Consider the following 24,821-nt stretch of genomic DNA (forward strand, 5'->3'; position numbering starts at 1 on the left):
AAAAAAAGGAAAGAAAAGGAAAATAAGAAGGGAAAAAAACAAAACAAAACAAAAACAGGAAGGAATGAAAAAAAGGAAAATGAAAGGAAAGGAAGAGGGAAAGGAAAGAAAAAAACGGAAGGAAGGAGAAAGGGGAAAAGGAAGAAAAAAAAGGAAAGGTGACGGAAAAAGGGAAAGGAAGAGGAATAAAGGAAGAGGGATAGATTAAAAAGGAATGGAAAAATACAAGAAGGAATGAAAAAAGGAATGGAAAGGAAAAAACAAGGAAAATGAAAAGAAATAAAAGGAAGTCAGAAAGGAAAGGAAACAGAAAAGGAAAGGAGGGGAAAAAAAAAAATAAAGGAAAGAAGACGAAAAAAGGGAAGGAGACAGAAAAAGGGGAGGGGGAAAAAAAGCAAGAGAAAAGGAGACAAAAAAGAGAAGGGAAAAAGGAAAGGAGGGGAAAAAGGGAAAAGGAAAGGAAAAATGAAATAGAAAAAGAGACAAAAAGGGAAAGGGAAAGGAGGAGGAATAAAGGAAGAAGAGGGATAAATTAAAAAGGAATGGAAAAATACAAGAAGCAATGAAAAAAAGGAATGGAAAGGAAAAAACAAGGAAAATGAAAGGAAAGAAAAAAGGAAGTGGGTAAGGAAAAAGAAAAAAAAGGAAATAGGAAAGGAAACAAAAAAGGAAAGGTGATGGAAAAAGGGAAAGGAGGAGGAATAAAGGAAGAGGGATAGATTAAAAAGGAATGGAAAAATACAAGAAGGAAAGAAAAAAGGAATGGAAAGGAAAAAACAAGGAAAATGAAAGGAAAGAAAAAAGGAAGTGGGTAAGGAAAAAGAAAAAAAGGAAATAGGAAAGGAAACAAAAAAGGAAAGGAGGGGGAGAAAAAAAAAACTAAATGAAAGGAGACGAAAAAAGGGGAGGGGAAAAAAAGGAAGAGGAAAGGAGACAGAAAAGAGAAGGGAAAAAAGGAAAGGGAGGGAAAAAAAAAAAAAAAATAGGGAAAAGGAAAGGAAAAATAAAATAGAAAAGGAGACAAAAAAGGTAAAGGAAGAGGGAAATGGAGAGGGAAAGAAGAAGAAAAAGATTAAGAAAAAAGGAAAAAATTAAAGAAAAATGGGAACAGGAAAAAAAAAAAAAAGAAAGGAGGGGAGAATAATGGAAAAGGAAAAAGGAAAATAAACGGAAAAGAAAATAACGTAGAAAGGAAAATAAAATTAGAAGGAAAATAATAAAGAAATGTAAATTGGATAAACGATTAAAATATCTTGAATTGGTTTCTAGACATATGACAAGGGATCTCTTTCATTTTAAATCTTCTTTGCGGTTTAGTATGCGACGATCATACATGTACATGGAGGCAGCCATCTTTGCTCATCCCACGAAGGTCCCGTCTGCTGCTTGTACGTGGGCCGCACTGCTCCTCTCTCCATCACCCACCATAGACAGACTGAACACATCGACCCGTCTACCTGGCTGAAGTTTTATCTCGGCAGTTTTTGATCAGAGTAATTGCGGTGAAATTCAACCGGCCAGTAGAAAGAGAGCCTTCGTATTCATGGATGCAGTTCAATCATGCAAATATGATACAGCAAGAATATAAAACACAACAAAAATAAAATAATATTCTGTAATGAAGGCGGAGAGGAGAAGCTGTAGAATGTCACTCTGGAAACAGGACAAAGTCAAATCTGCATTTCCTGTGTTGTGGGTTTCGTCTTGGTGGGGCTCCAGTCCAGATCCAGTGAAGACATGTGTGAGGAAGTGGTTAGAGAATGTAAATTCCCAGTCCTCCTCCCTGGACAGCAGCCCGAGGGGAAGAGAGAGGAACTAGTCCGCAGCTTGGGCCTGTCCCCCCCCGCCCCGCTGAGGATGGGACCCCACTCAGCACAAGACACAATCCACTGATCAGGACAAGATGGGATTTCCCAACAAAATGGACGATGACCCCGGAGGTCGCAGTTCTGTGGAGGAAGAAATGTGACCCAAACTAAGAGCAACCAGCAATGTACTAACAAACGTCGGGCTGCAGGATATGGCTGCGCAATCTTTAAACGTATTCCAGATAGCGAGCATACTGCGAGGGGCGGGGGGGGGGGGGGGTCAACCAGTTGTGAGCAGCATTCAAGAACGGCAGAGCCCATGGGAGAAAAACTAGACACAAGATTAAAAAGGATGCCCACTGGGTGAGAACCGACCCCCAAGGCACAAGAACCGAGTGCAAAGAACTAGAACTGACCCCTAGAGATAAGAACCGAGCGCAAAGGGGCAAAAAAACGAGCACAAAAGTGACAAGAACTGACCTCTAGGGACAAGAACCGAATGCAAAAGGGACAAAAAAGGAAGCGCAAGAAGCAAAAAACAAGCGCAAAAGGGACAATAACTGACCTCTAGGGACAAAAACGGAGCGCAATGAGCAAGAAATGACCCCTAGGGACAAGAACCATGCGCAAAGGGCCAAAAAATGAGCACAAAAGTGACAAGAACTGACCTCTAGGGACATAAAATGAGCGCAAAAGGGACAATAAAAAAAAGGAAGTGCAAGGAGCAAAAAAAAAAAATCGAGCTAAAAAAAAAAAAAAAAAAAAGGGACAAGAACCAAGTGCAAAGGGACAAAAGCCAAGCACAAAGAGCAAGAACTGACCCCCTAGAGATAAGAACTGAGCGCAAAGGGACAAAAACTGACCTCTAGGGACAAAAACGGAGCACAAGGAACAAGAACCGACCCCCTAGGGACAAGAACAAAGCGCCAAGAATGAAGCACAAAAAAGGGACAAAAACTGACCCCTACGGACAAGAACCGAGCACAAAAAAGGTACAGGAAACTGAGCACAAAAGGCACAAGAACGGAGTGCAAAATGGACAGGAAACCAAGCGCAAAAGGCACAAGAACCAAGCACAAGAACCGAGCACAAAAAAGGTACAGGAAACTGAGCACAAAAGGCACAAGAACGGAGTGCAAAATGGACAGGAAACCAAGCGCAAAAGGCACAAGAACCAAGCACAAGAACCAAGCGCAAAAAAGGTACAGGAAACTGAACACAAAAGGCACAAGAACCAAGCGCAAAAAAAGGACAGGAAACTGAGCGCAAAAGGCAGAAGAACCGAGCACAAGGACCGAGCACCAAAAGGGACAGGAAACCAAGTACAAAAAGGACAAGAACTGAGCACAAGAACCAAGCACAAAATGCACAAAGAACCGAGCTCAAAAGGTGCAAGTACCAAGTGCAAAAGGGATAAGAACCAAGCACAAGAAACGAGCGCAAAGGGACAAGAACCGAGCACAAGAAACGTGCGCAAAGGGACAAGAACCGAGCACAAAAAGGTACAGGAAACAACGCAAACAACAAGAAGTGAGCGCAAGAAGAGCGCAAAAGGGACAGGAAACGAGCACAAGAACCGAGCGCAAAGGACATAAACTGAGCCCACGGACTGAAAACCGAAGCTACAGAACAAACACGGAGTTCCCCGCTCCAGGCCTCTGAATGATCCAGTACAGTATTTCAGAGACACGCTGGGATCACCGATTCTTGCCGAGGTTTCTGCTTGGGACAATCGATCGTTCCATATCCAGTCCAATTATAGACGGGAATAACTAACATTCACAGAAGCCATCATCAGATCCCGACTCGCATTACCAATGAGTGAAGGAAAGTATCGCACAAATCGCTCAGAGAGATTTGGGGGGAATTTTCAGCGATGACCGGATTGTTCCCAGATCATAAAGTGCATCCGGAGCCTCCACACTGCGGATACACGATTTCACAATATCGCATGCCGAGAGAAGCAGAGAGGGGCCTCCTCACCCCCAGCCACAAATCCATCCACATCATAAATCAATGGAGAGGATTGTGTCCAGTGCGACACTCGGCGATAATGTCTACCACCTGAGACCGTGAGACCGAGGGGGGGGGGGGAGGGGACGCCAAGAACACACCTGAGATGGGGGGCGCCAAGAACACACCTGAGACCGGGGGGGCGCCAAGAACACGCCTGAGACCGGGGGGGGGGGGGCTCCAAGAACACGCCTGAGACCGGGGGGGGGGCGCCAAGAACACGCCTGAGACCGGGGGGGCGCCAAGAACACGCCTGAGACCGGGGGGGGGGCGCCAAGAACACGCCTGAGACCGGGGGGGGGGCGCCAAGAACACGCCTGAGACCGGGGGGGGGGCGCCAAGAACACGCCTGAGACCGGGGGGGGGCGCCAAGAACACGCCTGAGACCGGGGGGGGCGCCAAGAACACGCCTGAGACCGGGGGGGGCGCCAAGAACACGCCTGAGACCGGGGGGGGCGCCAAGAACACGCCTGAGACCGGGGGGGGCGCCAAGAACACATCTGAGACCGGGGGGGCGCCAAGAACACATCTGAGACCGGGGGGGCGCCAAGAACACATCTGAGACCGGGGGGGCGCCAAGAACACGCCTGAGAACCGGGGGGGGGCGCCAAGAACACACCTGAGACCGGGGGGGCGCCAAGAACACACCTGAGACCGGGGGGCGCCAAGAACACGCCGGATTGTTACTTTGGTTTTTAATGCGATTTGATCATTTTAAAATCGCATAAGTCCCATCCTATTGTCCACAATAGAAGCCAGGGGCGGACTGACAACTCATGGGGCCCCCGGGCAATAGGGGATCATGGGGCCCCTGTGTCTTTGCCCAAACTCAAAAAAGCCTATGTAAAAGGTACCAGGGGCATCTCATGGGGCCCCCTACTGCCCCCGGGCCCTCGGGCAGTGCCCAAGTTTCCAAATGGTCAGTCCTCCCCTGATAGAAGCGGTCACATTGGTGCGATTCCGACTCAATAGGAGTCGCACCAATTTGAAAAGCACTGCCTGCACCACCTTTTCCAAATTTAGGTGCGACTTTAGACAAATTTAGACAGCTCTGCATGAAGTCGCACAAACGTCTTACCACAAAGTCGCACGATTTCAAAGTCGGGCTTGATGTGACCGGGGTGCAAGAGTTACACGAATCAAAAAATGTCCCAGATGTACAGCGATGGCTCCAAATCGCAGGCGAGGCCTATTAAGGGTTAATTGGGCCTAGCGAGCCCGCCCCTCCCTGGCCAGAGAATGAAGAGGTTTACTTTTACCCTCCTAATTCTTTCATTGTGTGATGGGGCCCCCTCCGGACTCCTGACCCCCCCCCCCAGGGGCCCGGCCTTTACTGGGCCGGGCCCTGCTTGGGAAGGAACCAGCTGTCTGGATTCCATTATCACCGACCAAGAGAGATTTCCCTGCGACTGCGCATATGCGTGAAACCTACGCTGATCGCTGGAATGTTCGATCGCAAATGTGTCCAATATTTAAAGGGGAACTCCAACCAACCTGGTGAAGAAAAACCTACATTGAAAGTAGGATCCCAGCCAAAAAAAAACAAAAATCAATAAAAATGAAACGGCCCTTTAAAGTCAGCCATTCACGGATCGAATTCCCAAAGAATTTTCTTTCGAAAATCTTTTCTAAGCAATTTCATTCGAATTTCGCACCATTAGCGGGGCCGCAGCAGCAACCGATTTTCGTGCAATCATCGAATTTGAGTGACTGGGCATATTGGAAATTGTTTTTAAAAAAAGAAGAATTTTCTAAAATCAGTGATGGGAGAATTGCGGGAGAAATTGAAAAAGAAATGAGCTGCGACCTGGAAAGAAAAGAAAATTCTCGGCCACAAAAATCCTTTTCTGTAGCAACGCGAGGTGAAATGAAAGGCTCGGTTGGTCGAATTTCGAAATCAATGGTGGTGCCACCGGATTACAAAAATGCACTAAATTTCTAAGTTTTCAAAAGAAAATTTGTTGGGAATTCGACCCGTGTATGGCCTGCATTAGTCACATCCAGGGTGGACTGACCATTTGGAAAAACTCGGGCACTGCCCGAGGGCCCAGGGTCAGTAGGGGGCCCCATGAGATGCCCCTGGTACCTTTTTCATAGGCTTTTTTGAGTTTGGGCAAGGACACAGGGGCCCCATGATCCCCTATTGCCCGGGGGCCCCATGAGTTGTCAGTCCGCCCCTGAGCACGGCCCAGAAACCATAGTGCGCATATTGTTTTTGGGGTTTTATTTTGTTTTTAATTCTGCCACTGACACGGATATTAAAAAAAGAAAAAAGTGCTTAAAACAAAAACAAAAACAAAAAAAAAAACACACACAAACACAACCCTGACCCTTACCTTCACTTTGGACCCTGACCCAAACACTAACGCAGACCTAGATCAAACCTTCATCTAGGTATTTTTTAAATAATTTTGAATTGATTCACTTGCCCTCCTGAGGATTTGCCCCCCCACCTCCTTCCTGACCAGCCATTTTGTTGCGTTACAGAACTGCGTTACTTTAACGGACAATTGCGCAGTCATGCAATATCGCACCCAAATCAAATTTACGTCCTTTTTTCCCCCCACAAAAAGAGCTTTATTTCGGTGGTATTTTATCGCCTCTGCATTGTTTTTTTTTAAAAATAAATATTTTTGACTTTTTTGGTATAAAACATGTCCAATAATAAAAAAAAAATAAACAAAAAAAAAATCTAACTTTCGTCATAAATTTAGGCCAAAATGTATTCTGCTTCGTGTCATTGCTAAAAAAAATCCCAATCTCCTAGATTGTAAGCTCCCAGGATCAGGGTCCTCCTATCCCTCTTGTATTGAACTGTATTGTTGCTGTATTGTCTCCCGTTATATTGTAAAGTGCTGAGCAAACTGTTGGTGCCATAAATCCTGTATAATAATAATATATAAATCCTGTATAATAATAATAATAATAATATATAAATCCTGTATAATAATAATAATAATAATAATATATAAATCCTGTATAATAATAATAATAATAATAATAATAGATATATAAATCCTGTATAATAATAATAATAATAATATATAAATCCTGTATAATAATAATAATATATAAATCCTGTATAATAATAATAATAATAATAATAATAATAGATATATAAATCCTGTATAATAATAATAATAATAATATATAAATCCTGTATAATAATAATAATATATAAATCCTGTATAATAATAATAATAATAATAATATATAAATCCTGTTTAATAATAATAATAATAATATATAAATCCTGTATTATAATAATAATATATAGATCCTGTATAATAATAATAATATATAAATCCTGTATAATAATATATAAATCCTGTATAATAATAATAATAATAATAATATATAAATCCTGTATAATAATAAAATAATAATATATAAATCCTGTATAATAATATATAAATCCTGTATAATAATAATAATAATAATAATAATAATAATAATATTAATAAATAAATCCTGTATAATAATATATAAATCCTGTATAATAATAATAATAATAATAATAATATTAATAAATAAATCCTGTATAATAATATATAAATCCTGTATAATAATATATAAATCCTGAATAATAATAACAATATATAAATCCTGTATAATAATAATAATAATAATAATATATAAATCCTGTATAATAATAATATATAAATCCTGTATAATAATAATAATAATAATAATAATATATAAATCCTGTTTAATAATAATAATAATAATAATAATAATATATAAATCCTGTATAATAATATATAAATCCTGTATTATAATAATAATATATAGATCCTGTATAATAATAATATATAAATCCTGTATAATAATAATAATAATAATATATAAATCCTGTATAATAATAATAATAATATTAATAAATAAATCCTGTATTATAATAATAATAATATATAAATCCTGTATAATAATAATAATAATAATAATAATAAAAAATAAATCCTGTATAATAATAAGAATATATAAATCCTGTATAATAAAAATATATAGATCCTGTATAATAATAATAATATTATATAAATCCTGTATAATAATAATAAATAATAATAAATAAATCCTGTATAATAATAATAATATATAAATCCTGTATAATAATAATAATAATAATAATAATAATAATATATAAATCCTGTACAATAATAATATATAAATCCTGTACAATAATAATATATAAATCCTGTATTATAATAATAATATATAGATCCTGTATAATAATAATATTATATAAATCCTGAATAATAATAAATAATAATAATATATAAATCCTGTATAATAATAATAATAATATGTGCAAATTAATTGGTTTATGTGGAAGTTATAGCGTCAACAAATGGGGGTATAGATACTGGAATTTTTTTAATTTATTTTTTTCTAACTAGCGGCAATCAGCGACTTATAGCGGGACCATGGCAGACATTCTGACACTGGGGGGGAACTGACTTGGTGTCACTGACATCCCCAGTGACACCAATATAGTGATCAGTGCTAAAAAAAAAAAAAAAAAAGTGGAAGCAGTGTCACGGTACTAATGGCACTGGGCAGGAAGGGGTTAACGTGGGGCGAGCAAAGGGTAACCTGTGTGCTGGGAGTGTTTTACTAGGGGGTGGGGTGTTGGTGCTTCACCTGGTTTCAGTCCATCATTCCTATTGGCCCTCAGCAGGGGCGGACTGACAACTCACGGGGCCCCCGGGCAATAGGAAATCATGGGGCCCCCGAGTCCTTGCCCACACTCAAACCACACCCAAAAAAAGCCTATGAAAGGTATCAGGGGCATCTCATGGGGCCCCCTACTGACCCCGGGCCCTCGGGCAGTGCCTGAGTGCTCGAATGGGGCCCTCAGTAAAGCTGAGAAGCCAAGCAGCAATGAGGGAGGGATTACCTCTTACTGACTTCCAGTATTTCGGCGATGTTGGAGAAGAGGTGGTGGTGGTCCGTCCCATTGATGGTCTGTTTTAGTTCATCGGATTTCTTGAAGAGACGGACGAGGATGTCCAAGCTGTGCTGGTAGGAATACTCCGATGTGATGATTTCAAAGATGGCCTGCACAACGAAGACAAGAGGAGCTGAAGGAACTTCATATGCCTCCATACATTTTGTTTTTAGGACTTTTTTTTTCTTTTTACATACTTACTCTTCTTTATTTATGTTATGGTGTCAGGAAAAAAAAAAGCTTTGAAGATTATACACTAGAGCAGGGGTCTCCAAACCTTTTAAAACAAAGGGCCAGTTTACAATCCTTCAGACTTTGGAGAGGCCACATGGGCAACCAGGAGTAGAAAATGTCCCAGCATCAGTTGGAGTAAACAATGCCCCATCCTTGGTGTCATGGGGGGGAAATAGTGCCCCGTCATTGGTGTCAGTGGGAGTAATAGTTCCCCGTCATTGGTGTCAGTGGGAGGAATAGTGCCCCGTCATTGGTGTCATTGGAAAGAATGGTGCCCCGTCATTGGTGTCACTGGGAACAATAGTGCCCCATCATTGGTGTCACTGGGAACAATAGTGCCCCATCATTGGTGTCACTGGGAACAATAGTGCCCCATCATTGGTGTCACTGGGAACAATAGTGCCCCATCATTGGTGTCACTGGGAACAATAGTGCCCCATCATTGGTGTCACTGGGAACAATAGTGCCCCATCATTGGTGTCACTGGGAACAATAGTGCCCCATCATTGGTGTCACTGGGAACAATAGTGCCCCATCATTGGTGTCACTGGGAACAATAGTGCCCCATCATTGGTGTCACTGGGAACAATAGTGCCCCATCATTGGTGTCACTGGGAACAATAGTGCCCCATCATTGGTGTCACTGGGAACAATAGTGCCCCATCATTGGTGTCACTGGGAACAATAGTGCCCCATCATTGGTGTCACTGGGAACAATAGTGCCCCATCATTGGTGTCACTGGGAACAATAGTGCCCCATCATTGGTGTCACTGGGAACAATAGTGCCCCATCATTGGTGTCACTGGGAACAATAGTGCCCCATCATTGGTGTCACTGGGAACAATAGTGCCCCATCATTGGTGTCACTGGGAACAATAGTGCCCCATCATTGGTGTCACTGGGAACAATAGTGCCCCATCATTGGTGTCACTGGGAACAATAGTGCCCCATCATTGGTGATATTGGGAAGAATGATGCTCCATCACTGGTGTCATTGTGAAGAATGGTTGCCCCATCACTGGTGTCATTGGGAAGAATGGTGGCCCCATCACTGGTGTCATTGGGGGGGAATAGGGCCCCATCATTGGTGTCAATGGGCAGAGTAGTGCCCAATTATTGGTATCAGTGGGAGGAATAGTGCTCCATCACTGGTATCAGTGGGAGGAATAGTGCCCCATCAGTGGTGTCATTGGGAAAAAGTGCCCCATCAGTGGTGTCATTGGGAAAAAGTGCCCCATCAGTGGTGTCTTTGTGCCCCATTGTTGGTGTCATGGGGAAGAATAGTGTCCAATCATTGGCGCCATCGGTAGGAACTGTGCCCAATCATTCAGTGTCATTGGGCCCCATTGTTGGTGTCATGGGGAGGAACTGTGCCCCATTGTTGGTGTTGGTGAATGAAACAGTGCCCAATAGCCGGATAAAAGGCAAGCAAAGAGCCACATCTGGCCCGCGCACTTTGGAAACCACTGCACTAGAGGGAGCTCCAAGTGACTCAGTGCACACACATTGCTATGCTTGAATCACCCCAATCCCAAACGATTGTTTTTTTAGTTTTGAATGGAGAGTGAGAGGTCTTTGTAACCATTCCAATTTATACCGTTGTCACCAGAACAGGAATAGAGGGGAAATCCTACAATGGGGACACCGTGATCTAGTGAAAACTGTGTAAAGGGGATTTGGGGATAAAATGGTCATTAAAGTGGCAGATCTGATGGCACCCATGTGCTTAAAGATGACTTTTGCTTTGTTTATGTTTTTCCTTCCCTTGTTCTTAATTCCCCGCCACCCGCCAACATGAAAAAAAAAATAATTTTCATTACATAGCTTTTTTGCAGATTTAGTAATGTCATCACTGGGTCTCTGTGATCATCTATGTAGAGCAGGCAGATCATAGCTGGAGGGAGGGGCAGGGTGCTGTACAAAAACATCACTGCTCTTTGCCTCAGGACTCCTCTCAAGAGCCCTCAGCCCTGAGGGGATGGAGGAGTTATGCAAAAATGCCTTGATGGGTATCAATCTGCAGGACATGGCTGGATCTAGGGGTGTGCAACAATGGGCTATGCCCCGCCCTGCCAGAAACGACCCCCCATCCTGCCCCCTGCCAGCACCGACCCCCCGTATTGCCCCTTCAGCAGCGACCCCCGTCCTGTACCATCAGCAGATACCCCTGTCCTGCCCCCTGCCAGCACCGACCCCCCGTCCTGCCCCTTGCCAGCACCGACCCCCCGTCCTGCCCCTTGCCAGCACCGACCCCCCGTCCTGCCCCTTGCCAGCACCGACCCCCCGTCCTGCCCCCTGCCAGCACCGACCCCCCGTCCTGCCCCCTGCCAGCACCGACCCCCCGTCCTGCCCCCTGCCAGCACCGACCCCCGTCCTGCCCAGTCAGCAGATACCCCCATCCTGCCCCCTGCCGGCACCGGTACCCCGTCCTGCCCCCCGCCGGCACCGACACCCCGTCCTGCCCCCCGCCGGCACCGGCACCCCGTCCTGCCCCCCGCCGGCACCGACACCCCCGTCCTGCCCCCCGCCGGCACCGACACCCCCGTCCTGCCCCCCGCCGGCACTGACACCCCCGTCCTGCCCCCCGCCGGCACCGACCCCCCCGTCCTGCCCCCCGCCAGCAGCGACCCCCCCGTCCTGCCCCCCGCCAGCAGCGACCCCCTGTCCTGCCCCCTGCCAGCAGCGCCCCCCCCGTCCTGCACCCTGCCAGCAGCGACCCCCATCCTCCGCACGGCTGACCTTACATCCTCTGCCCCCCCCTGACTTTTTTTTACTTCACCCCCACATCAGACAGCCCTGCTGCAGGAGTAGTTGTTCTTTGGCAGGCTGTTTTTGCATGCAGACCCCCCCCCCCCCCCCCCACATAACATCCAAATGTGGTACTGAACCTCCAGTAAAGACAGAACTGAAATGAAAGGAGTGGGGCCAGGGACAGTCAGGCTGGGGAGGAAAGTGCTAGATGATGCTGGATGTCTTCCAGACAGGAAAGGAGGCGGAGCTCTGTCCGACTTTCTGCAGCTTCTAATCCACATGGCGAGAAGCTCACAGTGTGCGGTGAAATCAGAGGAAGCTGTTTCAGTCCGGGAGAGGAGCCGCTACACCTGAGCAAGACTGAAGGGAAGACCGGAGTTCTGCCTGTAAAGTCAGTCAGGCGTGTCTGTAGTCACAGAATAATAATAGAACTGGAAGGACGACTAACACATGGAGAATGCGACAAATAATAAAATACAATGACGACGTATCACCCGAGGCCTCCTGTATGGACAGAAAATATACCTCTTGTCGCTTGCGTTCCTCTGGGCTGATGCTGTCTAGAATGCCGGCTTCCTGCACCTACAATAATACAGAAGAGAATTGTATAATAAATGAGTGTGTAATTATAAGAAAAAATAAATAATAAATATATATATAAAAATTAATAAATAAAATATATAAATAAATAAAAATAACATGCATATACATATATACCTACAGTATCTCCCAGAAGTGAGCCCCCCCCTCACATTTGTGTAAATCTTTAATTCTCTCTTTTCATGTGACAACACTGAAGAAATGACACTTTGCTACAATGTGACGTAGTCAGTGTACAGCTTGTATAACATGGAAATTTGCTGTCCCCTCAAAATAACTCAACACACCGCCATTAATGTCTAAACTGCTGGCAACAAAAGTGAGTGACAAGGTCCAAATTGGGCCCAATTAGCCATTTTCCCTCCCCGGTGTCATGTGACTCGTTAGTGTTACAAGGTCTCAGGTGTGAATGGGGAGCGGGTGGGTTACATTTGGTGTTATCTCTCTCACTCTCTCATACTGGTCACTGGAAGTTCAACATGGCACCTCATGGCAAAGAACTCTCTGAGGATCTGAAAAAAAGAATAGTTGCTCTACATAAAGATGGCCGAGGCCATAAGAAGATTGCCAAGACCCTGAAACTGAGCTGCAGCACGGTGGCCAAGACCATACAGCGGTGTAACAGGACAGGTTCCACTCAGAACAGGCATCGCCATGGTGGACCAAAGAAGTTGAGTGCACGTGCTCAGCGTCATATCCAGAGGTTGTCTTTGGGAAATAGACGTATGAGTGCTGCCAGCATTTCTGCAGAGGGTGAAGGGGTGGGGGGGTCAGCCTGTCAGTCCTCAGACCATACGCCGCACACTGCATCACATTGGTCTGCATGGCTGTCATCCCAGAAGGAAGACTCTTCTATAGATGATGCACAAGAAAGTCCGCAAACAGTTTGCTGAAGACAAGCAGACTGAGGACATGGATTACTGGAACCATCTCCTGTGGTCTGATGACACCAAGATCAACTGATTGGGTTCAGATGGTGTCAGGCGTGTGTGGCGGCAACCAGGTGAGGAGTACAAAGACAAGTGTGTTTTGCCTACAGTCAAGCATGGTGGTGGGAGTGTCATAGTCTGGGGCTGCATGAGTTCTGCCGGCACTGGGGAGCTACAGTTCATTGAGGGGACCATGAATGCCAACATGTACTGTGACATACTGAAGCCGACCATGATCCCCTCTCTTCGGAGACTGGGCCGCAGGGCAGTATTTCAACAGAACGACCCCAAACATGCCTCCAAGACCACCACTGCCTTGCTAAAGAAGCTGAGGGTAAAGGTGATGGACTGGCCAAGCGTGTCTCCAGACCTAAACCACATTGAGCATCTGTGGGACATCCTCAAATGGAAGGTGGAGGAGCGCAAGGTCTCTAACATCCACCAGCTCCGTGATGTCGTCATGGAGGAGTGGAAGACGGAAGGTGGAGGAGCGCAAGGTCTCTAACAACCACCAGCTCCGTGATGTCATCATGGAGGAGTGGAAGACGGAAGGTGGAGGAGCGCAAGGTCTCTAACAACCACCAGCTCCGTGATGTCGTCATGGAGGAGTGTAAGAGGACTCCAGTGGCAACCTGTGAAGCTCTGGTGACCTCCATGCCCAAGAGGGTTAAGGCAGTGCTGGAAAATAATGGCGGCCACACAAAATATTGACACTTTGGGCATGCTCAATGGTCTACTTGGTCTTTCTTCCACCGTCAGTCTTTATGTTTCTACGCTCAGTCAGGTTACACAGGTGCAGACAGAAAGGTTTACCTGTAATAACATAATAGACTTCCTGTGATAATATTTAGCTCCATCACAGGTTCTTATCTCCTCTCACTCCGGGAATTCCAGGTACAATTCCAGCTGAGTCAACGAGTGTCTACAGAAGGCGGCTGGTTTATGGGCGACACGTCAGGTGACACACCAAGCAATACGCAGCACCAGATCCAAATCAGAGGCAGGTAATGAGCCCATGGCCGAGGATCCCGGATGATTCCCCATACATCACACTACATTCTAACCATGCTTCCTATGTATTTGCCTGCATGCCTGAAAAAGGACAACTGGAATAACAAAAGGAAACATGCCGGGAGCACGGAGTGGATTTTGTAATGGATTGATTACTTGCATTGTGCGAAATTAAATTGAATGCTGGAATAAAAAAATCAGTTTATTTTAAAAAGTGTTGAAACTAAAAGTACACAAAAGACTCTGAAAAGTGGTTTATAGGTCACCTCCACGCTGCCCGATTTTACCCTGTTAGCACCATTGCCTAATTCACTTCATATGGTAGCCAATACTGCCTGCCAAATGTGACAGGGAGTATCATTTCAGGCATGTGTATGACCCGGTTATCCTGTTTTGCAGTTTAAAGTGAAAAAACAAAAACAAAAACAAAAAAACAACACACAACACACACAAAAAACCCAACCCCCCAAAAAAACAAAAAACATCAAAACAAAACCCCCCAAAAAACAACCCCCCCGCAAAAAAAAATAAAACAAAAAAGGAAACTCCCCCCCCCAAAAAAAAGCCCAACCCCCCCGAAAAACAAACAAACAAAAAGCAACAACAAACAAAAAAAAAAAAAAAAAAAAAAAACACACATCATACCTACCTCCTCTATGTAATGGTTTTGCATGGAGTGGCACCTATCCTTCTCTTCTAGGTTCCCTGGCCAGAGCTCTGAACTTGTCTAGGTGCCACCCATGAGAAGTTGCTTCCTTTGGTGGCACACATGTGGGCTTGATCCTAAGCTGGGCTGTGTCTATTTATTTATTTCAGGTACTTATATAGCGCCGTCCATTTACGCAGCGCTTTACATATATATTGTACATTCCCATCAGTCCCTAACCCTCAAGGGGCGTACAATCTAAGGTCCCTAACCCTCAAGGGGCGTACAATCTAAGGTCCCTAACCCTCAAGGGGCGTACAATCTAAGGTCCCTAACCCTCAAGGGGCGTACAATCTAAGGTCCCTAACCCTCAAGGGGCGTACAATCTAAGGTCCCTAACCCTCAAGGGGCGTACAATCTAAGGTCCCTAACCCTCAAGGGGCGTACAATCTAAGGTCCCTAACCCTCAAGGGGCGTACAATCTAAGGTCCCTAACCCTCAAGGGGCGTACAATCTAAGGTCCCTAACCCTCAAGGGGCGTACAATCTAAGGTCCCTAACTCACATTCATACATACACATACTAGGGCCAATTTAGACAGGATCCAATTCACCTACCAGCATGTCTTTGGAGTGTGGGAGGAAACCGGAGTACCTGGAGGAAACCCACACAAGCACAGGGAGAACATGCAAACTCCATGCAGGAGGTGCCATGGTCGGGAATCGAACCCATGACCCATCTACTGCAAGGCAGACATGCTAACCACTATTTACACACACAGTGTAGCTCAGCAAGCCCCCATCCCCCCTCACAGGATTTGATTGACAGCAGCAGGAGCCAATGGCTCCCGCTGCTCCCACTGAGTCCATGTAGAGAGAGCAGCACTGGATCGAGATCAGGCTCAGGTAAGTATTATGGGGACTGGGGGGGCGTAGGAGCTGCACATAAATAGGTATTTTTACCTTAATGTAGAGAATGCCTTCACCTCTTGGGCTCCAGAAGGTTTTACTCCCCTCCTGACCTGGACATTTTTTGAAGTTCAGCATGGTGCTAATTTAAAGGTCATGCAAAACTGTAATTTTTATTATCTTTTCACACAAATAAAGCTTTCTTTTGGTGGTATTTGATCACCACTGGGGTTTTTATTTTTATAAAAAAAAAAAAAAAAAAAAAAAAAAAAAGGGAACAAAAAAAAACAGTTTGAAAAAAAATGTTTTTTTTTCAACATTCTGTTATAAAACATATCCAATAAAAAAAAACAAAAACAAAAACAAACATCTTAATAAATCTAAGCCAAATTGTATTCTGCTACATATTTCAGAAAATAAAAATCCTAACAAGTGTACACTAATTGGTTTGTGTGGAAGTTATAGCGTCTACAAAACTATGGCATACAGTGCCTTGAAAAAGTATTCATACCCCTTGGAATTTTCCACATTTTGTCGTGCTACAACCAAAAATGTATTTTGATTGGGATTTTTTGTGATAGACCAACACAAAGTTGGCACATAATTGTGAAGTGGAAGGAAAATGAGAAATGGTTTTGAAAATTTTTTACAAATAAATATCTGGAAAGTGTGGCGTGCATTTGTACAAAGACCCCTTTACTCTGATACCCCTTACTAAAATCTAGTGGAAACAATTGCCTTCATAAGTCACTTAACTAGTAAATAGAGTCCCCCTGTGTGTCACGCAATCTCTGTATAAATACAGCTGTTCTGTGAAGCCCTCAGAGGTTTGTTAGAGAACATTAGTGAACAAACAGCATCATGAAGGCCAAGGAACACTCCAGACAGGTCAGGGATAAAGTGGTGGAGAAGTTTAAAGCAGGGATAGGTTATAAAAAACATCCCAAGTTTTGACCATCTCACAGAGCACTGTTCATTCCATCATCTGAAGATGGAAAGAGTACGGCACAACTGCAAACCTACCAAGACATGGCCGTCCACCTTAACTGACGGGTTGGGCAAGGAGAGCATTCATCAGACACGCAGCCAAGAGGCCCATGGGAACTCTGGTGGAGCTGCAGAGATCCACAGCTCAGGGGAGAGAATCTGTCCACAGGACAACTATTAGTCGTGCACTCCACAAATCTGGCCTTTATGGAAGAGTGGCAAGAAGAAACCATTGTCGGAGGAAAGCCAGAAGAAGTCCCGTTTACAGTTTTTGAGAAGCCGTGTGGGGGACACAGCAAACATGTGGAAGAAGGGGCTCTGGTCAGAGGAGACCAACATTGAACTATTTGGCCTAAAAACAAAAACGCTATGTGTGGCAGAAAACTAACACTGCACATCACTCTGAACACACCATCCCCACCGTGAAACATGGTGGGGGCAGCAACATGTGGTGGAGATTCTTTTCTTCAGCAGGGACAGGGAAGCTGGTCAGAGTTGATGGGAAGATGGATGGAGCCAAATACAGGGCAGTCTTAGAAGAAAACCTGTTAGAGTCTGCAAAAGACTTGAGACCGGGGCGGAGGTTCCCCTTCCAGCAGGACAACGACCCGAAACATCCAGCCAGAGCTACAATGGGATGGTTCAGATCAAAGCATCTTCATGGGTTAGAATGGCCCAGTCACAGTCCAGACTGAAATCCAATGGAGAATCTGTGGCAAGACCTGAAAATTGCTGTTCCCAGATGCTCTCCATCCAATCTGACAGCTTGAGCGATTCTGCAAAGAAGAACGGGCAGAAATGTCTCTCTCTAGATGTGCAAAGAGACATCCCCAAAAAGACTTGCAGCTGTAAATGCAGCCAAAGGGGGTCCTACAAAGTATTGACTCCGGGGGGCCGAATACAAATGCCGCCACACTTTTCACAGATTTATTTGTAAAAAAAATGTGAACCCCATTTATCATTTTCCTTCCACTTCACAATTATGTGCCACTTTGTGTCGGTCCATCACATCAAATCCAGATAAAATACATTGTAACATTATTATTATACAGGATTTATTATTATTATAATACGGGATTTTTTTTTAAATTATTATTATTATTATTATTATACAGGATTTATATATTATTATTATTATTATACAGGATTTATGGCGCCAACAGTTTGCTCAGCACTTTACAATATAACGGGAGACAATACAGCAACAATACAGTTCAATACAAGAGGGATAGGAGGGCCCTGATCCTGGGAGCTTACAATCTAGACAATATGGGGGAATTTCAACAGGTATAAATACTTTCAAGACTGTATATCTGAAAATTGATAAATTCTGATTTACTGTCAGCCAATCTCATTTCTTGAGGCCAGGACAGTACAAATATTCCCCCAAATGACCTCTTTTTGGAAAGTAGACAGTCTAAGAAAACTTGCCATGCCTCTTACTAAATTCCTTAGAGTTGTAATTTTGTCTCATTTTTTTTTCCCCCCAGAAAGGGGGGGGGGGGGTGATCAGGGTTCTTTTTGACACTTTGGTTTGCTGTTGCAGTGATGATCACTGTAACAGCAATGAGTTACATTCAGAACAGCGATGATTACAATTGTATGGTGTGATTGGCCCACAGCTATCACATGGTACAGGATGCTGTGATTGCCAAGGTACCATGTGATAGCTGTGGGCCAATCACAGCATCACGGATGTTATAAATGAAATTAATTCCTAACAGCTTTGTTGATCTTTGGTCGGCCAGGGGATCACGTGGTCAACAAAGGGGCCGTGTACTGGCAGCCGCAATTTGTTGTGTTCTGTGGACACATCAGTCGCAGGAGCGGCAAGCTACATCCACCAAGGTGTAGTTGCTATGCAGTGGTGTATTTATTTCTTGTGCTGCCCTAGGAAACACCAAAATTGGGCGCCCCCCACAGCCACTACCGCCCGATTCAAGTACTAACCGTAACAGGAATGAGAGAAGCAGCCATCCAACCTCCAGCAGCGCACAGCCTCCTGGGGGAGCTCAGGCAGTGCCTCACTAGGTCCCATCCTTGCCACTTGTGTCACTTCTTCTGGGGGTGGTGCCACACCCCTGAAAATGACTGCCCCAGGAAAACACCTTGCTGCCTCGCGGTAAATACACCGCTGGTGCCAAGCAACATACAGGTTCATCACTTAGCCTGTAGCTGTCACCCGCAGCTGGTTACGGTAAAAAAATCCAAAGTCTTTTACCAACCACTTTAAAGGAGGAGTGGTAAAAAAAAAAATGCATCTCAAATGCCTGTTTTTTTTTCACCCCACAACTGCAAGTGTGAACAAGCTCATACGGAGTGGGATTCATTAGTCCTGACTGGGTTGCCAGTTAATGGAGGCAGATTTCCCATTGGACTACATAGAGACGCAATCTCTTGTGTTAGATAGGAAAGTTGGCTTCCCCTACGTCAGGGGTAGGCAACCTGCGGCTCTCTAGCTGTTGTGGAACTACATTTCCCACGAGGCATTGCAAAGATTACAAAACTGACAGCTACAGCTATGACTTGCAGAGGCATGATGGAACTTGTAGTCCTGCGGCTCTCAGGTTGCCTACCCCTGCCCTATGTGTACAAGTACACATCAGCTGCATCCACGCTAGCCACATGAATTTTATAAGAATTGGCACCACTGATAGGCGATCTACAGACACTGGACGCCAGACAGCCAAGAATGTACAACTGTGTAGATTGAATATGATGGTTTGTGCCTAAGAAGAAGGTAAAGGAAACACTGTCTTAGCCACACTGGATGCCAACCTCATTTGGAGGACAACCAATATCGTTTACCCATCGGACTTTCTACGCAGGGTCCCGGTCTTTTGCAGCCAAATAGGAAAGCTGACTTCCCCTCAGTGTACGGGGACACCTCTGATCCATTTACCCATGGAAGCCAATTTGATTTTTTAATAATTGGTGCCATTGATAGGTGGTCTACAGACACTGGAAGGTGGCCAGCCAAGCATGTACATTTGTGTAGGGTGAATGTTTGTGCCTATGGTGAAAAGGTAAAGAAAATGCTTAAACACACTGGATGCCAATCTCTTTTGGGGGGGCAAACAATAGAGATTACTCACTGGACCTTCTATGCAGGGACTCGGACTCTTGAAGCCAGATAGGAAAGCTGTGTACAAGAATACCTCTGCTGCATTTCCCCATGGCAGCCACATTGACTTTATAAGACTTGGCAATTGTTGGGCGGTCTACACACACTGGATGCCAGTCAGCCAAGCATGCACAACCCAAACCACCAAACAATCAACAAGCATGTACAGTTGTGTAGGGTGAATGGGCATGTTTGTGCCTATGGAGAATGTAACGGAACTGTCCCAGTCTGCGCTTGGGTATTTCCTTTATAATACCGCTTCCCCGTCCGAACACGGACACCACCGCTGACCATACAAGACTAGACGAGACCAGTCTTGAAGTAAAACCAGGAAATAGACTCCTTTATTTTAACACAGATACAAGATATATACACAGGGCGGGGCAATCCACACCCAGTAACAAGAGACACAACAGCAGACAGTCCCATCAGGGGGGAGGGCTGCCGGAAGCACCCCCCTACCAAGCCAATACACACAAACACATACATCCCATAACAGTTTGCTCCCAAGCAAGACACACAATAGAACAATGGGATGCAATCACATGGCATTAACAATCAACAACCCCCACCCTACCGATCTCCTAGACATGTCTACACAATATCAGGACATATCACCCTGCACCCCTAACAGGCACAGGGTGACTTACACATAATAGGGATATGGGGAGCTGAAACAGGGGTCTCCCCACCTCTCCAAAGTGAGCTGTGTTCCATGGGCCCCCCACTCAAAGTGACTCCTGTCACAGAGAAATTAAACGAAAACCTCAGACATGCTGGATGCCAACTTCTTTTAGGAGGTAAATAGTGGTCACCCATTAGACTTTCTACCCAGGGACCCCGATTCTTCAAGCCAGGTAGGAAAGCAGACCTCCCCTCTGTACAAGGACACCTCTGTTGCATTTCCCCACGGCAGCCACTTTAACTTTATAGGAATTGGCACCATTGATAGGTGGTCTGTGGACACTGTATGCCAGTCAGCCAAGCATGCACTACCCAAAACAATTGACAAGCGTGCACATTTGTTTAAGGTGAATGGGCATGCTTGTGCCTGTGGAGACAGTGAAGGAAATGCTTAGACATGTTGGATGCCAACCTCTTTTGGGGAGCAAACAATGGCGATTACCCAAGGAAAAGTCAAACTGACCAGCCAACATTCCTCCCAAGAAAGTTGTCCAACATAGACATGTAAGGCCTACAATCATTCTCAGATTGGGCAAATATTCATGCACCATCTGTAGGCCCTTTAAAGTCTCCCACAGCCACTCACCATACAAAGACACACCAACCTGTGGAAGCTGGCTCCAGATGAGTTGGGCGGGGCGGTAGTTCTTCACCACAATGCCATCATCTGGACGTGGCTCGGCCGGGGTAGCGCTGTCTTCCAGCAGGTCGTCATCGGACTCCTGACTGTTCGAAATGAGCCCCCGCTCGGTGAACTCCTGGTACAGCCTGGGGTCTGGAGAGAAGACACGGCTCAGGAAAATGGAAAGGTTCTCAGAAATCTCTTTGATGTTGGCAGAGCTCTCCTCTACGGTTTTATTGAAGAGAGACACGAGCGGGGCTGTCAGACTTTCCCGCCTGGCCCAGGACGACCCGGACAGCGAAAGCCTCCGGAATACGCCCAGCACTAGGCTTTCCTCCACTGCGTTCTGCCCCATGCCTTGGACTGACATGGTGTACCAACACTGCTCCCGTTTGCTTCAGCACCTCGCTGGAGTAATATAGGATCTGAGTGTTGAATTTAACATCTTGCACTCAAAGACTTTGACAGGGCCTTATAAATGAACATGCACTTTAGAACTGTACATTATTTGTTCTGCAAGGACATATAAATCATGGTAGGGGGAAGGATTGGGGGGGGGGGGGGGGGTCCTGAAAGTATCAGAGGCAAGAGGAGTTGTCGCCATTAGCAACTAAGTTAGGTAATTAAAGCCAGCATCTAATTGCAAGTCATGGGTTACCTTGGTAAGCAAAGGTGGAAAGTATTTCAAAAGCTAAAATATTTTGTTTTTCAAAGTTTTAGATGGTTTAGAGAATGATAAAACCTTGTCAGACTGTTTTTGTTCTTGTTCTACTATGTACAATTAAGGAGATTTTCCATTACTAAGGGCTCCTTCACATCACATGGAGCGTGCTATTGTGCAATGTCAACACATGGTGCAATGCTCGAGGTTTTTTAAACTTCAAAGCATTTCTATGTGCTGCAGTGCATTCTGGGACATTAATATGCATGCATTGTAATGCATTCTTGAGTGATATAGAGCCATGGCTGTCTTGAGGTAGTAAGGGAAGGGATTCTGGATGTATAGATGGAAAGGATGGACAGATGTACGGAGGGGAAGGACATATGCAGAGAGAGCAGGAGGGATGGACAGACGCAGAGAGGATGGAAGGAAGGATGGACAGACGCAGAGAGGATGGAAGGAAGGATGGACAGACGTATAAAGAGGATGGGAGGATGGACTGATGTACGAAGGGATGAACAGATGCAGAGAGGGAAGGAAGGAGGGATAGATGTATGGAGGGAAGGAGGGATAGATGTATGGAGGGAAGGAGGGATAGATGTATGGAGGGAAGGAGGGATAGATGTATGGAGGGAAGGAGGGATAGATGTATGGAGGGAAGGAGGGATAGATGTATGGAGGGAAGGAGGGATAGATGTATGGAGGGAAGGAGGGATAGATGTATGGAGGGAAGGAGGGATAGATGTATGGAGGGAAGGAGGGATAGATGTATGGAGGGAAGGAGGGATAGATGTATGGAGGGAAGGAGGGATAGATGTATGGATGGATGGAGGGAGAGATGTATGGAGGGAAGGAGGGATAGATGTATGGAGGGAAGGAGGGATAGATGTATGGAGGGAAGGAGGGATAGATGTATGGAGGGAAGGAGGGATAGATGTATGGAGGGAAGGAGGGATAGATGTATGGAGGGAAGGAGGGATAGATGTATGGAGGGAAGGAGGGATAGATGTATGGAGGGAAGGAGGGATAGATGTATGGATGGATGGAGGGAGAGATGTATGGAGGGAAGGAGGGATAGATGTATGGAGGGAAGGAGGGATAGATGTATGGAGGGAAGGAGGGATAGATGTATGGAGGGAAGGAGGGATAGATGTATGGAGGGAAGGAGGGAGAGATGTATGGATGGATGGAGGGAGAGATGTATGGATGGATGGAGGGAGAGATGTATGGAGGGAAGGAGGGATAGATGTATGGATGGATGGAGGGAAGGAGGGATTGATGGTACGAAGGATGGATGTAGAGATAGAATCCGGGATGGACATAGACATGGAGGGCAGGAGGAATGGATTTAGAGATTGATGGAGAGAAGGAGGGATAGATGTATGGAAGGATGGATGGAGGGAAGGAGGGATAGATGTATGGATGGATGGAGGGAAGGAGGGATAGATGTATGGATGTATGGATGAAGGGAAGGAGGGATGGATGGAGGGAAGGAGGGATAGATGTATGGATGGAGGGAAGGAGGGATAGATGTATGGATGGAGGGAAGGAGGGATAGATGTATGGATGGAGGGAAGGAGGGATGGAGGGAAGGAGGGATAGATGTATGGATGGAGGGAAGGAGGGATAGATGTATGGATGGAGGGAAGGAGGGAGAGATGTATGGAGGGAAGGAGGGATAGATGTATGGATGGATGGATGGAGGGAAGGAGGGATAGATGTATGGATGGATGGAGGGAAGGAGGGATTGATGGTACGAAGGATGGATGTAGAGATAGAATCCGGGATGGACATAGACATGGAGGGCAGGAGGAATGGATTTAGAGATTGATGGAGGGAAGGAGGGATAGATGTATGGAAGGATGGATGGAGGGAAGGATGGATGGAGGGAAGGAGGGATAGATGTATGGATGGATGGAGGGAAGGAGGGATAGATGTATGGATGTATGGATGAAGGGAAGGAGGGATAGATGTATGGATGTATGGATGGAGGGATAGATGTATGGATGGAGGGATAGATGTATGGATGGAGGGATAGATGTATGGATGGAGGGATAGATGTATGGATGGAGGGATAGATGTATGGATGGAGGGATAGATGTATGGATGGAGGGATAGATGTATGGATGGAGGGATAGATGTATGGATGGAGGGATAGATGTATGGATGGAGGGATAGATGTATGGATGGAGGGATAGATGTATGGATAGAGGGATAGATGTATGGATGGAGGGAAGGAGGGATAGATGTATGGATGGAGGGATAGATGTATGGATGGAGGGATAGATGGAGGGAAGGAGGGATAGATGTATGGATGGAGGGATAGATGTATGGATGGAGGGATAGATGTATGGATGGAGGGATAGATGTATGGATGGAGGGATAGATGTATGGATGGAGGGATAGATGTATGGATGGAGGGATAGATGTATGGATGGAGGGAAGGAGGGATAGATGTATTGATGGAGGGAAGGAGGGATTGATGGTACGAAGGATGGATGGATGTAGAGATAGAAGCCGGGATGGACATAGACATGGAGGGCAGGAGGAATGGATGTAGAGATTGATGGAGGGAAGGACAGACTTATAGAGGGAAGGATGGATGTATGAAAGGATAAAAAAAAGTAAGAAAGAATAAAAAGAAGCAAAAGACTGAAAGGGAAGGAAGGAAGAGTGGAAGGTAACAGGTAAATGAGATACATTACATGACAAGTAGCAGAACCGGTCTGGCCACCCCATCAGGTGAGTCATGTGACCTTCATACAGATCATTAGACAGAACTATGTGACTAATGAGGATTTCAATGCCAGATCAGCAAGAACAACAGATACACTTTGCCTGTGCAGGGAGACAGATTTGTAATGTAAATTAAGACACTCATCATGTACAATTGTG

General features: G+C 45.1%; 1 protein-coding gene across 1 annotated transcript in view; it reads right to left on the reverse strand.

The window, feature by feature from the left end:
• Positions 1 to 24,821, reverse strand: part of LOC149427604 (rho guanine nucleotide exchange factor 16-like) — a gene marked incomplete at its 3' end in the record, with an annotated part of 49,623 nt that overhangs the window by 15,086 nt on the left and 9,716 nt on the right. Inside the window, exons 3-5 of the mRNA XM_089667861.1 lie at positions 21,249 to 21,418; positions 12,281 to 12,337; positions 8,719 to 8,879 (exon numbers count right to left, since the gene is read on the reverse strand). Coding sequence (XP_089523987.1) covers positions 8,719 to 8,879; positions 12,281 to 12,337; positions 21,249 to 21,418 — 388 coding nt within the window. The remainder of the gene's footprint in view (positions 1 to 8,718; positions 8,880 to 12,280; positions 12,338 to 21,248; positions 21,419 to 24,821) is intronic.

This window comes from Staurois parvus, unplaced genomic scaffold, assembly GCF_062004578.1.
Source record: "Staurois parvus isolate SC_StPar_1 unplaced genomic scaffold, SC_StPar_1.0 ptg003633l, whole genome shotgun sequence".
NCBI lineage: Eukaryota > Metazoa > Chordata > Amphibia > Anura > Ranidae > Staurois > Staurois parvus.